The following is a 15,529-nucleotide window of genomic DNA, read 5'->3' as shown; positions in this document are numbered from 1 at the left end:
TTGGAAGGCAGCACTCCTGGGACAGCTAGTGTTGGGTTGCACAATAGGGGTTCGATCTTCTGCAAAGTTGTCTTGCCACATAGATCAGTCATGGGAACATATGCATACATTCAGAATGGTGCGTTTGAATCTGAACCAACTCACCTCTTCTTCCTTTGGAAGAGCCAGATAGACAATGCCAGAACAACGGAGATCCCGAGAACGCCAGCCAGCGCCACTGACAGAATGATGCCTGGTGAAGAGGCAGGGAACACATGTCATCCTCCTCCTTTGCCTCATCTCATCTTCATCACTCAAGTGGGAAGCTATGTGCTGACTACACGGTTGTCCTTCCAACATGATCAGCCCCCCACCTCTGTTCTCAGAGTCTAGCCTCTGGCTTTGTGGCTTAAAGGGCCACTAGGTTGCTTTACTTAAAGGGCCATATGCAAATTGCCGTGGTTTCTAGCAGGGGTTCTCAAACTTGCACAATGTAGACTTTCCAAAAGGTCAGCCCTCAGAGATGTGGTTTGATTTACTGAATCTGGAACCCAGGAATATGTATTTTATTTTCAACGATCTCCAGCTGATGCTGATGCTTGTGGTCTGTGAACCAACCATTCTGTGAGAAACCCTGCGCTGCAGAACAAGATCTCTACTTTCTTGCTGGATGTATGTTCTCTTGGAATGACTCTACCAATGTTGCCCCCAATTTCCATTGCAGTGCTAAACAACCAACCCCGTGGTGAAGGTCATATGGCCAGCCACCTTGACCTTAACACTGGGCTCAGGTGTGTTTTTACACAGTGCCCTCCAACGTTAACCAATGGACTGTCTTAAGTGAGATTTTTGCATACAGATCACAGTGTGATTCGGTCTTTCATTAGCGAAACATTTGATTGGCAGTTCATTTTTTAGAGAGCAGCTTGAGAGGCACCAGAAGCCAAAGCGACAGCAGAGAAGCAGAGAAGATGGTCTGAAAAGTTTCACAGGCCCAGATCACACTGAAAATCATGGGGTCACCCAGTTTAGCATGCACACTCAGGAGGCCACATACCCAAACTCAGTCCTGTGTCGGTAAGCAGTCCTACTTGAAAGGGGGGAGAGAAGACCGGACGTTAATCTAGAGCCAGACCATGATGAATCTGACTGGTGCAGAACAGAAAACTCTTATTGGGGGATGGTTACACTTGGCTTAGGTTGATAGGGTAGGGAAGTTCCCACCTAGGGATCCACAGTTTCCTCTCTGTCCTCTGTTCCTTTACCACTTTCCTTGCTAGGACAAGACTTCAGTTTTTAATCATGGTGGCCAAAAAGACAAGGTGAAGATACTTGGCAATCAGCCTCCCTTGGCAGGTTGTTGCCTGCTTCTCTGACACGTGTCTTCCTTAGTACAGAACCTGCCACAAGCCTTTTCCCACCCACTATCATCATTGTTCGTTTCTTTCCTTTCCACTTCTGCTTGGTCCTACAGGACAAACTCCTCTATATCCCAACCCATCTTCTCTGCTTCTTCAAGAGACTGGATTATTATTACAGCTTCCCCCAAAGGATCACTATTAGGAATAAGTACGGTGAGTTTAGAATTCTGAGTGGGCCCAGCCATTGAAGGTAAAATCTCACAGCCTACTAGGAATCTCAGAAGACATTGTCTCCTGTAACCGCATCCTCCTGAATAAACAGGGGAACCTAGTCACAGCAACTTCCCGTGAAGTCCCTAGCCTGCACCCAGTCACAGCAACTTCCCACAGAGCCCCTAGCCTGCACCAGAGCCCTAGCCTGCACCCAGTCACAGCAACTTCCCGCAGAGTCCCTAGCCTGCCTCCTGGAGGTACTCCCTGTTCTTTACTTTCTCTCAGGCAGGGCCTTCATCTAAAGAGGTCTCAATTTACTTACATGCTCTCTTCTAGTGGGTTTCTGAGCCCTGCCTGCCCCCCTGCCTATGTGTGGTATTTGTTCTAACACTGGAACCCTGAGTGTGAGAGGCAGTGGTAACCCAGTCGGACACACAGAGATGACCTGCCACAAGCCCACCAAAACATTAGGTGAGCCCTACTGTAAGGTGCCAGCAGAGGTAGGAAGCTTTCAATACACCAAGGTTTCCACAAGACCAGAGGCGCAAGGTGAGGTTTCACTTACTTGCCTTCTCCTGTCCTGTGACCAGGTCCTGGCTGACTCAACAGGAGCCAGGATACCTGTTCCTCTTCTTTACCACTCTAAAATTTCACACCCAGCCTGCCAAGCCTCTGAGATGAGCCTGACCCTGAGTGTCCCTGGCTACTGTGAGGAGACTGAGTAGTCATTAGGAGAGTGTCCCCAAGGAGAGGCGAGTGCTCCTGTTCTGGCTGACTACCTCTATAGCTCTTAAATAGCTCCCCTGGTCAGAGAGCCTGCCAGGGTCTCCCTGGTAAGCCGAACATGGGTAGTAATATATGGCTTGAGATGTACAGAGGACAGGTTCCCATAGGAGAGAATTTCATGCTTCTACAGCACCTACTGTGTGCTTGCCATGCCTGTGGTTCAAGCACAGTATTTGAGTTTGTTGAGGTTTTATTTTGTTTTTCATGGCACCTAGAGATCCAGTTTGTGTCTATCCTGAGATCCAATGGTTTCTTCTTTAGCCCTGTGATGAAACACTTCTGTTCCTCACGCTCCAGAAGCTCTAAGTGCTTGAATGTAAGAATGTCACCAGTAAGCCACATCACTAGGTTGTCCAAGCTGGACCATCTATTTCACAGTCACCGGAAATATGTGAAAGCCACACAGACCGGAACAGCTCGATGCTCCTACCACACGGCTGAAGGAGGTACGTGTGTGCTATGGTCTGGGGCTACTGAGCAAAGCCCATGGAGGGCCAAGCTGTAGAGTGGAACTTTTCTCCAGAGTGGCCGAGATTGGCTTTGCTTGCTCTGTAGCATTTTGACAATGACCTACTGGAACCCAGTATTCCAACCCAAGTTTTCACTTCTGGATCTCTTGTCAGGGACTAAATTGCCTATCCTTGGAAAAGAAATGATGTGAGCTTGAATAGTGATGAAGACAAAGAAAGTGCCAGAGACTTTTCAGCTAAGACCTTTATGTTGCAAAAATCAAAGCTGCTTGGCCACGCAGGTAAAGAACCTAAGTGTCAAGGAAAAAGATTCAGGTACAGTGTCACCCTCACAATTCTACTTCCCAGTGACGCCCAAGACAGGAAGATGTGGTTAGAATGCCCTCTGAGCAATTTAGGCAGTGCCAACCAAAATCTGCAGAAAAAAGATCTTGCTTATTGGGTCTGAGGTCCACTGAAGATAGAGCCAAAGCAACTACTAGTTAAAGGGCCAGGGGCAGCAATTTCAGGGAGAAATATGGAGATGATTTGAGAGTTGGACAGAGAGAGGAGACAGTGTTTCTCAGCAGAGGCTCAGCCAGGTGAAGTCAACCTGTGGGGAGCTAGAGTGCAGGTGTCAAAGATGGTGTGGGACAGACAAAGCTAGAGAAGGTTATGTTCAGCTTAAACAAAGAAATGGGTTGTTTCCAAACAGGGATGATGGCAGGTAGTTCCCACAGAAGAACAAAGAGACAGATGGGGAAACTGAGAGGGGCTTGCTCTCACAGGTGGCCCTGACAGCCACCTCAGGAGAGTCTGGCAGAAAGAAGACTCCTGAGATAGCTTCTATGAGGGTTCATGCTGAGAAAGTAGGGGTGTGCTGTCTGCTCAGGACCTCCCTAGAGCACTGGGGTCACCAGCCAGAGTGAACAGAGATAGGGCAGTATGACACACAGAAGGAAATTGTGCACAGGTACAGACAGACAGCTGCATTGTCCCAGAGGCAGGACACCTGGAGGAGTCGGGAACTGCTGGACACAGAGGCCTTGCTACCTGGACTGGCTGGCTCAGGAGCTGCATCTTCTGCTGGCCTCTGGCTGCACCGAGGATACTGGTTAGCTGCTTTGAAGGTGTTCTGAAGCCTCAAGCACAAACACAGACAATCCCAGCCTGAAGAGCAAGCGCTCACTTACCCAGCTTGGCATACCTGGAAGAACAGTCTATTTCCTAGCTTTTAAAAAACATCTTTTGGATTGCAGGATGCAATCTCTTCTTATTTGAAAGTCCAGGCAAGGCATGGACTGTTTTCATAGAGAGCGTGTTATGTACGGATGATATGTACGTGGGCCAGTCTTCAGTGGTCTTCAGTCTTATGAAATAAGTCAGGAGAGTTTAGGTTTACCAGGGATTCGAAAACTTAAGGACGTGACATTGGCTTAGAATGGTAACAAGTGACTCTTATTGAGTGATGTTATAAGCCACAAGTCAAGTGACCACAGTGCTAGTGTTCCCTTCAAACTGGACTTTGCTAAGGAAAATGCCCTCGGTGACCAAGCACACATTACTGTCCTTAGAGGGTATATCTAACCCAGCACTATTTTTAATCAACCATGTACAATCTAGTCAGAGAATAACTTCTACAAAGAAATCTGCTTAGAAGGCACCACTAGACAGATCATGGGACAGCTGGATTATAAAACTGGGATAGGAACAGGGGACTTTGTCTCCCAGACTGCAAGCACAGGCTACACTGCTCTGAGCCAGGCATTGTGTACACTTGTGCTATAAGTGTTATCCAGTGTCAGGGCTTAAGTGGTGATGGGTAACAGGATGGGGAGCTTATCCCTGTCGCCACAGAGCAACAGAAAGCATTGACATTGGTTGACAACTTCCTCCAGGCCTTTTTTTTTTTACTTTTTTTTTTTATACATTGCCTTGGCCATGGCATTGTGTTTCAGCAACGGAAAAGTAACTAAGATCATTGACCCTTTTAAAATTATGAAAATAGCCTCATGGGTAGTGGAGTAATAGATTACTCTCCAGGCCTTTCAAAGTTGGTTGAAAGTTCTAGTCTTGAATTCCCCTTATATGTGGTTTTATTTTTAATATTGTTGGCAAGTTAAGAATGGAGCAAAGTTAAAACTTAAAATTTCACAACTGGCCAAGTTTATTCTAGAGAGGAGACACTGGAGAGGAAAGAGAAAAGGAAACGATCAGTTATACTCTTTCAGCAAGCGTATCACATGTGCCAGGCACAGTGCCAGGAATAAAGAATGAATGAGCCATGAATCATCATATGCCCTTTCCTTAGGGAGCCTGTCAGGCGCATATAATGTTCTCTCTCTCCGGTTTTACTGTAACAAATAACTAGTTATATGCCACATACTTCAACAAAAGTGAATAAATCAGACGAGAGAGGTGGATAAGCCTCCCCCACGGTGGTGCGCAGTGCTTCTGAAAAGGTGTGATTAAAACTGGGTCTTAAAAGAACGTTCAGACGGAAAGAACCAGCGCAGACAAGAGAAATTTTGTATGCACCTGTCCTGCCCTGCAGTTTGGGCATACTGAGGCTGAGAGGACAAGGATGGGGACCCCAGAGAGTCAACATGGAGGATCAGACAGGGTTCTTTTCCAGCTACTGTTCCTGCACTAAGCCTGTCTGTGTCGGGCAGGATGGAATGCTCAGTGGCCGTGTTCTGTTCTGTTCTGTTTCTGACTCCATAGCACACAACTCAGGCTGTACTTGGGAAACTCTCGGTGTGCCGGAAGGACCAGGGCTTCACTTCTTAGCACATCTGATGATTGCTGCTGACAGTTCAGACCCCGATCCAGGTCTAGGAATCGGAAGGTAGGAACATCTCTGAGTTTTCATTGGATACCTTGGAAGAATCCGTGCTACTTCTTCATCAAATACCTTTTATTTATAAATAGAAACTTGAAGAAACAGAAGGTCAATAACCATAGCGCACAAGTTCTAGTCTTCAAAAAATCAATTACCAATCAATTACCATCTTAGCTGGGTGAGATTTCTCTCTTTTGAAAGGTTTTCTAAAACGAAGCAGGTTTCTCAAGGTCAAGCAGACTCTAATTATGTTACTCTGCAAATGGCCGTTGGTTAGAAACCCCCCAAGATATCCAGCAAGCTTACTAGTCCAGCACACTCACACATCTGAGCACCTTCAGCTGGCTCTAGATCCCTACTGAGTGGCATGCAGTTCCTCAGAGCAGTCCTACTAAACACATGATTATAGAAACTTTTTGGCCTCCTTGTGTCTCTCATTTCCTTGCCCCTAACATGCTTAAAATGAGCCAGACACTATTAGTATTGGGCCTCACAGGTCCCTCCCTTATCATCTATTACACAGAGTTGGTGGGGAAGAAATTAACCCACTCTGGGCCGTGGCCTGAGCTCTTTCCAGCATCCTCACTTAGGGTACCTAGCTCTCTTAGGAAACCCAAGGTGGCTTCAGGTGACTCTTCTCTCTAGCACCCCACCTTGAGGGCAGGCACAAGTCTTCCTTGGAAAATTCCTGGTGATTTTCCAGGGCCTGCAGCTTCTTGTCTAGAGTAGGGACTTTAAGAAGTCAAAAGAAGCACCAGGCAAGGAAACCTCATACAAATGGGAGACAAAGGGTGACAATGGTCCTGCAGGAAGTTGCTCAGATGAAGGGTCTGTGGACTTTCTCAAGGTAGACTAGTTCTCCTTCCTGACACTTCTAGCCTTACCCAGTTATACAAGAAGGATATTTACCTATGGGGACAAGGCTTCTCTGGGTTGGGTTGTTCAGAATCTAATACTCAGGTTTCCATGACGTAATGCACTAAAGACTAGAGACAGTGTCATTGTTGCTTTTCCAAAGGAGTTTTGTTCAATTCCCAATATCCACATGGTGGCTCACAACCGTCTGTGATTACAGTTCTATTGACTCAACGCCCTATTCTGATCTCCTGGAGCACAAGGCATGTACATTGTACACAAACACACATACCAGGAAAAAACCCATACACATATAAAGCAAAAGTTTAATTAAAAATATCTATCAGAGCATATGATATTCAACTTTAGAATCCCAGGCTAATAGGGAGAAAACCAGTCCCAAACCTACAAAGTCATGGCCTGATCCCTGAGGGACAGTGGTTCTCAGTGGGGCCACTTTGCTCCATGTCTCCTAGAGACTGGGCAATGTTTAGAGATTTTGTTTTTAATCTCACGAATGGGAATGTGCCACTGGCATCTAGTAGGTAAAGATGATGGACACTTGTTAATGCCACAGGGCACGGGGAAGCGCCCACTACAAGAATTACCCTGTCCTGTGTGTCGATAGTGACAGGGTTCCAAAACCCGCTAAAGTACAAGCCCCTTGCAGGCAGAAAACAGATTCTATGCTTCTTTTATCAGCATATTCTAGGAATATAACAGAGGTGAATGAAATGGGTCAGTCCTATTTGTTTCAACTTGATTAAATCTCAGAACACACACACACACACACACACACACACACACACAGAGAGAGAGAGAGAGAGAGAGAGAGAGAGAGAGAGAGAGAGAGAGAGAGACATACACACACACACTTCACACTTACTCTCCTAGAGATTTTCTTTACATTACTTTCTGTTCCTGGAAAGTCTTTGGATTCCTTAACTCTCAATAACTTCCAAAGGAAATTCTGAATATAATAGACACTAATTGTGAACGGCCTACAGGAAATTGAACCCAAATCAGTGTCCTGTGCTTAAATAGGCTCACACTATAAACTTGAACTGCACGTTAGTCAGACTGCCCTAGGCTGGTTGTGAGAGGTCCTTGTGAATCCAGGCACCTGTGGGCAGAGGGGTGGAAACTGAGCCTCCTAAGGGTCATTTCTTCTTCTTGTCTCGGGAAGTAGCCTTGGCTGCCTTTGTTTAGGAGGATGAGGAAGGGGAGTACTTTGGCCAAGTTTCTATAACCAGCGTCTAAGTGAACGAGTTTGCCTTAAACTGCCGCAGATTCTCCAAGGAGAGAGCCGAGTCTAGCCCACAAAGCAGCAGCTCCGACCAAGCCGTGCGGGAGGGTCTGTGGCAAAGCTGCATCTGGGCTTTGATCCTGATGTCTGAAGGCAGAAACTAATTTTCAAGCTTCTGTCTAGAGCTGTGTCAATCTACTCCAGCCAGATTGTGTAGGATCTGCCAAAGCACTTAGCTACAAACCTGCCTGTATGGTGCAGTCTACAAGCAGCTACTTAGACCTGAGCCCATCTAGGAAGATGGCTAATTAGCACCAATGCCACAGTTGCTCGGTACAAGTGGGGATTACTTTTAGTTGTCATAATCAAATTCCTGCATGGTTTCTTCTGATCCTCTGTAACCGCCCCCAAGCTCTGACCCTGCAATGTAAAGTTAGGATTGGTAGTTATTAGTTTCCATGTTTCGTATGTTGGCACTGAAAGGACGTCACAGCAAGTTCCAGCCCGGCATCCTGGGACCGAGGACACCCAGGCCAAAGAAGGGTATGTTTTGTTCATGTCATACAGTCAGGAGAAAACAGAGCAACACCTTAAATGGAGGTCTCCCGACTTTGGGGATAGCATATATTACCCCTTTTCCAAGAATATGTACAGACCACCTCAGAAAACAGCTCTTCCAGCACTTCAGCCATTAGCAAAATCTTGCCTGGTCTGTGTGGATAATGGGCTTCCTCTCCAGGCCTTTTAATTTAAGAGGAGGCAGCAGGAAATACACAAGACCTTGTCTCAAGAATACAGAGAACAAAAGTTTTCAACTGTAAGTGCACACAGTCCACTTAGAAGAGTGGGGAAGGGGAATGCTGTGCCCAGAACGGAGAGCAAGTGAAAGGACTGTGGGCCAAGTCATTCCCTAGAAACAAGTGGGCTGTTTTCTGTCTTACACATTCTCAGCTTATAGGAAGGGCCGCCATGTTCCCAGACTGTGTTTCAGACTCAGAAACTGGAGAGACAGGAGTGACCTGAAGCGAGTGAGACAAATCTTCGGGCATGCAGGTAACCCATGGAGATAACCTCCAGACAATGCTGGCCACATCAATGGGTCAGGCCAGATTTCAAATACCTTCTGGCAAGGGCTTTGAAACAGTCTTCGTTGGCTCATGTCTGAGCCGAGCAGGGGACACTTATAATCTCAGTAAAGCAACAACAACAACATGGATCAGCTGAGAGGAAGGCATGGCTTCTCTAACAGGTGAGCCTATGGATTGCTTTAAAATACAAACATCTGGCCCTATCGACCCATGAGGAGAGGGTGGGGCACTTCTGCAGCCCTGCACTGCTTCTGACCATCCAAGATCCCCACATTGGGCAAAGCTCAGGAGTGTGGTGAGAAAGTGACCTCAGAGGTTTGAAGACAGATGTGGATGGTAGCAGTTCTCATCCCGCACCCCACCCTTTCAGACCACTGATGGAGGCACTGAATGAAACGTTCATTTTCTCCTAATAGAGTTATAGGAGGAACAATGAGTCCCTAGAAGTTGAAAGAAATGAAACTATTAGGTTGTGAACCAGAGCGCTTTCTTGCCTAATGGGCCCTGCTGCTACATTAGACTTTGAGCAGCTGTGGCCATGAACGTGGGTTATATCCATGATCTTATAAAGGAGCATATATGAATGTATGTAGTGTCGTATGTAATCATCTCGCTAGGCTGAGGGCAGGGTGAGGCAAGGGAATCTAGGGTGAGAAGTTACACGTTTCTCCTCGTACAAAGGATCCTATGTATCTTAGGATAAGGAATCGTTCTTAGAGCAGAGAAGTCCCCCAAAACATCTCATCTCCGCCTGTGGCTGACTCCCAATCTTATTAAGGGCTCTGGTCCATGTACCTCATGGTCTAAACTTCTCTCCAAGGTCTTAAGGACATGGAAAAGTAGAGGGAGACTTCAGTAGTGCCCATACATCAATGCTCTTGGATATGCTCTGCTTCCTTGGCAGTCAGGGGCCTCAGCCAGTCTCCAAAGGACAATGCTTCCTTGGTAGCAAACAGACATCTGGTGCACACTGTCTCTCCCTTTCCCCAGCACCTTCCTCACCTTGTTGGAAGGAGATATACACCAGCCTCTCATCAAACTTCTGGACCTGCCGGAAGTTGTTGACCATCTCTCTGGGGGAAGGATCATCCATGTGTGTGAAATACAGAGCGGTCTCCAAGGCCAGCAGCTGAGAAGGAACGTGGAAATAGGTCTCATGAGCAGATGATGTCGCTGGACTGGCATAGGGGAGAGAGGACTTGGGGGAAGCCTCTAGAATCAGCCTCTGAGGTGCTCGGCAGAAAGTATTTGAAAACAAAGGGAAAGTCAAAGGAGTACTTCTCCGTTCCGAAGTCTGACTAGGTGCTGCTGGGCTAGGTGCTTCCTGCTGTCAAGGGTCCTGATGACTACAGAGTGCCCCCCCCCCCGTGAATGCTGCAGAGAAGGGGAGCTCCTTAGCTTCCCACCACGACCACATTCCTTTCATGACCTGAATGGGATCCCAACTCTTAAAGCAGATGGGGTGTGGGTGGGCTTGTTTTTATGGTCAAATCAGAACAAAAAGACAGAGGGAAGAGGCCCTCTGGCTCCCTGGCATTTTCACACGCCGTGGGTATGAGAAAATCTGTTTCTATGGCAGCTCCTAGCTTGGCTATGGCTGCTTCCCCACAGATTTCACCTGTGACTCAGCTCATCCTCTCTCCTGTCCACCCACCACCGGCTGCCATTTATCCAGGTTCTCAGCTCAGAAGCTCGCAGTAGAGAGCAGATGTTTGACAGCGAGGCTGGCGAGGATGCCTCGGGTGGCTGATCACTGTGCAGCACCATCCACCTCCTCTACCCCCTTCTTCCTGCTTTCAGGTTGTGGGGTAGCAGGACGAGCGGTGACTCGGCTCAGCAGTCAGGTGGGAACTTCTAACCCTGCCTTCCAACACGGGCAGCTTAGAGATCGTAGCTAATGACCTGGCTCCTCAGCTTGCATTGCTAGACGGTGAACTTAAAGGCAGTAAGCCTCTTACCACTGTAATGCCACAGCCCATGTGTTAACCTGGTGTGACCTTTATTCTGCTCCACCAAAGGAGCCTGGATCTCTCCTACAAATACCAGCCAGCCACTGAGGGGCATATTAGCAAACACAGCCTTGCAAAGAACTGTGGGGAGTGTGCTCATTTTCCGAACTGAATGTTCTGCTCCTCTTAGAGCTTAGCTGCAGTTCCTTCAGTAACAGGTCCAATCTGGAGAAGTTCTGAAGAGTTGCTAATGGAACTCTGAGGAAATCAAGTCTTTGATTAGAGCAGCTTGTGACAGGGAACAAGGTGCCATACAGATTCTGGCTTGTTACCTGCTCCGGGGAAATCTGCACGGGGTTCCGGAAAACTGTCCAGAGCACGGTAGGGTAGCAAGGGGGTGTAGTCAGGGACCCTTCATAGCGGTAGTACTCGCCAGGGCTCTCAGGAAGAAGTTCTTCGATGTTGAAGCCCGGGATGAGCACTTGTTGGCCTGGGAAGACATGTTGGTGTGAGGATGTCAACCTCACTCCTCATAGGAAGGCATGGTGGCACAGTGACTGAGCTTTCCTGGGCCACCTGACCCAGTGTCACAACACTGCCCAGAAACTTGCTGCTCTTGATATGGTGAGCACAGATAGCACCCACCCCTTATGCTGTTACAAGGAGACACAGGCCCAATCCCATTCTGTGTAACAGTGGGCGAATGAGTACCCAACACCCCTCACCTTTGTACTTAACATGTTGAAGATGACGGAAGATCTTGTCATACGATGGATTGACGGAGCCTATCTGCAACAGAGATCAGGCAGGTTGAGCTGGGACAAAATAAAATAGGCTCAGCCCACACTGACAGTCGCCATCAGATGGCCAGGCCGGACACCTCTGAGGATCTATCTGCCTTAAAAAGAAAATTCTGACCCAAAACCAGATTGTTGAAAGTTAGCATAGGGTTCTTGACCTCTGGCACGAAATGGTAGCTAGTTTTAGCTTAAGACAGCAGGTTTGAGTGTCCTAGTTTATAAGGTATGTTCCTGGTTATATGATATGAGCCTGGTAGACTACAACCAGTCCATTGAACCTGAAAATTAGAAGAACTTTGAGTTCACAAAAGCCAAGCCAAATAATATTGGGAAATGGGAACCTATTTCCTGAAGTCATTCCTTTCTTGCCCCCCTACCAAGATTTTTGGATAAAATTTTAATTATATGTAGCCCATGCTGACTTCAAGTTCTGGGCAGTCCTCCTGCCTTGGCCTCTAGCCTGCTGGGATTACAGGCATGTTTCACCATATCAGGTTCAACTCTTGTTTTCCAAGATTAAATAATTCATTCCAGAATGGAGTTTGGGGCACAGCATGGATCCCTATACCCCACAGGCCCTCCCCAGACAGGTGGTCCCATAACATGCAACAGGGCTAAAGATGGGAAGTCATATTTCTAATGTCACAAAAGACATGTCTTCTTCAGCCACCTAGATACAGGAAAAGCTTCCTTTGAGAAGAGAGAAGCCTCCTTATGAGGGATACACCCTGCTCTAGACAATGCAGGGCCATCCAGGAACAGCTCACTACAGATTGCTGTGCACAGAACACATGCCTAGTCCTGAAACCGTCTCCGCTACAGACCTTATGTAAGAAGCACATAGTAAGTACCTCAATAAGAACAGCAAGTACAGCGAGGCCTTCTGACTTGTCACTGGCGGTGCTGAAGTCAGGGTACAGGTCCGAGTTATAATGGACAATGTGCAGCTGCAATAGGAGAGAAGGTACCAATGAGGGGACAAGTGTCTCACAGGAACCTTTTGTTTCTGCAGAAGACTTGAACTAACCCCTACCCTTACCATCCCTCCCCAGCTTTCTCTTTTCCTCCAGTCCTCTCTAACCTGCAAACCAGGGCACATCCTATCTTATTCATCAGCCCCTCGTGTCTAAGGCACCTGGAAATGAGAAGGGGTACAGTAGGCATGATGAGTGGATGGGTGGATCTTTATATTAACTGTTTAAAAGCCTGGGTACTTTGAAGCTCTTCTCCCTTCATTTTTTTTCCTGGAGCCTGGGGCCAAGTGGTCTCCTTTAACTTGGTATCTCTGCAGTTGGGTGGGAAAGGAAACCAGTTGCTAGCTACAATTAATCATAATTGATAATGCACAAAACACTGGCATTATCCTGAGGCAGATGAAGTCATAGCATGGCTTTTACCAGCTTAGATTTCTTTGTTTCTTGAGGCAAGGTTTCTCTATATAGCTTTGACTATCTTGGAACTCACTTTGTAGACCAGGCTAGCCTCCTTCTTGAGGAGATCTGCCTGTGTGCCTGCAGGGTGCTGAGATTAAAGGGGTTTGCCACCACTGCCTGGCCTTATCAGCCAGATTTCAAGAGTCTATAAAACAAGACATTTAAAAAAAATAAATCTTCTCAAAAGAAAATTCTAAACATTGGCATTTTTAATCAGATCAGAAACTAATTATTAAGGTAAAGAGAAGCTTTTGAGAAGTCTTAGGTTTAGAAAACCTAGGCACATATTATGACCACTGTTAGTATAAATTCAGTCCCAGCATTCAAGAGTCAGAAGCAGGAGGATTTCTGTGAATTCTAGGCCAGTGAGGGCTACATAGTAAGATTCTGTCTCATATGTTGGGGGAAGGGGGTTGGGAGAGGGAGAAGAGGGAGGGAGAGCACACATGTGACTGCGGTGTCTGAGGTGTTAGAGTTATAGGCAGTTGTGAGTTCCCAAAATGGATTTTGGGAATCAGACTCAGGTTGTCTGTAAAAGCAGTGTGCTCTCTTAATTGCTGAGCCATCTCTCCAGCACCCTGGAAATATTTTTAAAAGCACAAACTCCCCAAGCCTGCATCCTAGCTGCCACTTTGTTCTCCCAGGGGGAAGCAGAAGCCTCAACATTGCAATTAACTTGCAAGAAATTGCAGTTCTTGAGCTCCAAGGAAGGAAGGGTCTGCTCTGAAATACTGTGCCTCCACTCTCACCATCCCACCAGGCCAGAATCACATCCCCTCCACACTTGTACCAGACCTATAATTAGCGTGAGAAGTTAAGCAGTTCAGCAGTTGTAAACGGAGAACAGTTACTTACCATGGGATCTGCTGGCAGATCAGCAGCGTTCATCGTTTCCTATTTATTTCCCTGTTTACACTCAGAGACACACCCCCAGCTCAGACCCTGGAGTGGAAGAAGTCAGGACCCCTCGCCATCCCGCCCCATCCGGTGCCTGTGGGACGGTGAGACCATTCTGCCTCTCTTCTCACCCTTTCGGCATTTTAGGTTAGAATCTCAACATGGTGCTGTGCCCACATCCTAAACCATTTTCAGAGAATCTCTAATCACTGTGACGCCCTCCACATCTTAATGCCAGTCACCCTTTGACCCACGGCAAACTGCAAGAGTGGCTGGCCCAGGTCAATGTCCTCATATTCCTAAGTCCAATGATGAGGGAAAGGCATTTGTAAGCAATCTTGCTGTGTAAAGGCTGAGAAGCAGGGGAAGCAGACATGATTAGGCCATGAGCTGTGGCAGCCAGGCAAACTGTGAGGTCTCCATCTGCACAAAGCCGGGGACGTCTAGATGCATGCCACCATGCCATCTGCAAGGCCAGCTTTCCCAGCAGCATCATACAGGAAAAGAAACAGGCAAACTCAGCATGGCCCAGCAAAAGAAGGGACAAAGACCTGGGTACGTGCAGGGGAGTGAGACCTTCCTGTGCTGGAGACAAAGACTATGAAGGCTGCTCTATCCCAGAGGCTGAGGAAGGGGACCCAGTGCCAGGTCCTCTTTACCATACTGACCCCTCACTCACCTCAGCAGCAAAGTGCTTCCCACTCACAGTGTGCTCAGAGCCATGGGGGTCATTGTGGTTCCCCCAGTGCAGATGCAGCTGCTCCGCCCTGTACTGGTGAGGCTGGAGGCCCTGGATGTACATGTCTGAGTTCAGATTCAGTCTCACTGTGAGGAATGGAAAAGCAGCCCTCAGAGCCCTGGTCAGGTCAACCCTGTTAGAAAGCAGGACTGCAGGCAGTCGCTTCACAGGCACAGGTGGCTGCCGGAACAAGGAGCCGACCAGAGCGATGAAGCTCACACGGAGACCCCTCGCCTCTTTCTCTGGTGCAACTCTAGAGGCACCAACTCGAAGTCAATGATGGAGATTCTTCACTTATTCATGTATCGGGCTCCTGATACGGGAACCTTCGGTGAAGAACTTTTCAAATTGGAGAATCACAATGACGGTTGCTACTGAAGAAGCACTTGCTGTACAATAGATCTGATATACCCAACCTGCAGATTGGATATATCAGTGAGTCCCTCTTCCAAATGACAACTCAAGGAAATTAAAAATTCCCAACCAGTCTGATGACACATTAGCGTCTGTGATTGCTAACCTTGATTGTCAACTTAGCTACACCTGGAATCGACTAAAAAGCAATAAAAAGCAGTTGAACACTCTGGTGAGGATATTCTTGGTTGAATTATTAGGTTGGAAAACTTTTCCCTAAACCTGGGCTGTGTGTGTGTGTGTGTGTGTGTGTGTGTATGTGTGTGTCTATGTGTGTGTGTCTGTCTGTGTGTATGTGTGTCTGTGTGTGTCTATGTGTGTGTGTGGCTGTGTCAGTGTGTGGCTGTGTGTGTCTGTGTGTGTATGTATGTGTGTAGCCAAGCCATAATTCAAATCTAGTCTGTCTGACTCTCAGCAACTGAATTGCTGGTGCCTTGAATAGTTTGTGATAACCCAGAATTCACCCTGGAAGCTTAGC

General features: G+C 47.3%; 1 protein-coding gene across 4 annotated transcripts in view; it reads right to left on the bottom strand.

Annotated features, from left to right (window-relative positions):
- CA12 (carbonic anhydrase 12) overlaps positions 1 to 15,529 on the bottom strand; it is a gene marked incomplete at both ends in the record, with an annotated part of 54,534 nt that overhangs the window by 654 nt on the left and 38,351 nt on the right. For 2 of the 4 annotated variants that reach the window (XM_080934912.1, XM_080934913.1), the window contains 6 exons: positions 145 to 232; positions 9,822 to 9,948; positions 11,101 to 11,258; positions 11,494 to 11,557; positions 12,420 to 12,515; positions 14,578 to 14,723. In XM_080934912.1, coding sequence (XP_080791038.1) covers positions 145 to 232; positions 9,822 to 9,948; positions 11,101 to 11,258; positions 11,494 to 11,557; positions 12,420 to 12,515; positions 14,578 to 14,723 — 679 coding nt within the window. Of the gene's footprint in view, positions 1 to 144; positions 257 to 1,036; positions 1,067 to 9,812; positions 9,949 to 11,100; positions 11,259 to 11,493; positions 11,558 to 12,419; positions 12,516 to 14,577; positions 14,724 to 15,529 lie in introns of all 4 variants that reach the window. The other 2 variants (XM_080934911.1, XM_080934910.1) reach the window with 2 other exon arrangements.

The sequence above is a fragment of the Micromys minutus genome (genome assembly GCF_963924665.1).
Source record: "Micromys minutus genome assembly, chromosome: 21".
Taxonomy (NCBI): Eukaryota; Metazoa; Chordata; class Mammalia; order Rodentia; family Muridae; genus Micromys; species Micromys minutus.
The sequence above is the reverse complement of the archived record's forward strand: the minus strand, read 5'-3'. Positions and strand labels throughout refer to the sequence as shown.